Here is a 664-nt window from a genome sequence, read left to right on the forward strand (position 1 = left end):
GCCACGGCGGCCTCGCCGCTCCTCCACCTGCGCGGCCCAGGCTCTGCGGCCCTGCTCCAGGGCGCGCTGCTTCTCCCGCTCCTCGCGCTCCCGCCGCTGCTCGGCGCGCACGCGCTGCAGCTCCCACTGGCCGTGGGCCGCCGCGCGTTGCTCCAGCAGCAGGAGCTCCTCCTGGTGCCGCGCCAGCATGAGCGCCGCGATCTTCCGGTCACGTTCCGGCACCCCGCGCAGGCCGCGCTCTGCACGCACTTGGCGCACGATGCGTTCCACGTGCTGAGCGGTCTGCGGCGAATGGCTCAGGTCACCGAGGCTGAAGCTGCGGCCGGTGATCGGAACCAGGGTCAGGGCGGAGGGGCGGCCCGGAGCGTTGGTGGTGGAGGACGCCGACCCCGCCGGGCAGCTGTTCCTGGCCGAGGCCCGAGGCGGCCAGCGCAGCTCTCTCAAGCTTTCTCCACTGTAGGATGACGACGATGCGCCCGACTCGGAGCTGAGGGCGCCCTCACGCCGGCGGGACAGTGAGTCCAGCGAATGGCTCTTCCTGCCTGTCCGAGAACCCGCCGGCGGAGGTTGGGTCCGCGCGGAGGAGGGACTGGGGGAAGACTTGCGGGCCGCACGCGGCGCGGGCGAGGCCGGGAGGCTGGCGCTGCTGCAGCTGCTGCTGCTG

At 73.5% G+C, this 664-nt stretch overlaps 1 protein-coding gene across 1 annotated transcript; it reads right to left on the minus strand.

Annotated features, from left to right (window-relative positions):
* Window positions 1-6: 6 nt before the first annotated feature.
* On the minus strand, window positions 7-660 carry LOC108525589 (coiled-coil domain-containing protein 177; the record flags this gene model as incomplete). The annotated part of the gene is made up of 1 exon (XM_017866514.1): window positions 7-660. A coding segment is annotated over one exon (654 nt), but the record flags the coding sequence as incomplete, so codon positions are not given.
* Between the last annotated feature and the right edge of the window lie 4 nt (window positions 661-664).

Source organism: Rhinopithecus bieti, unplaced genomic scaffold (assembly GCF_001698545.2).
Source record: "Rhinopithecus bieti isolate Rb0 unplaced genomic scaffold, ASM169854v2 scaffold_73969, whole genome shotgun sequence".
NCBI classification, from domain to species: Eukaryota; Metazoa; Chordata; class Mammalia; order Primates; family Cercopithecidae; genus Rhinopithecus; species Rhinopithecus bieti.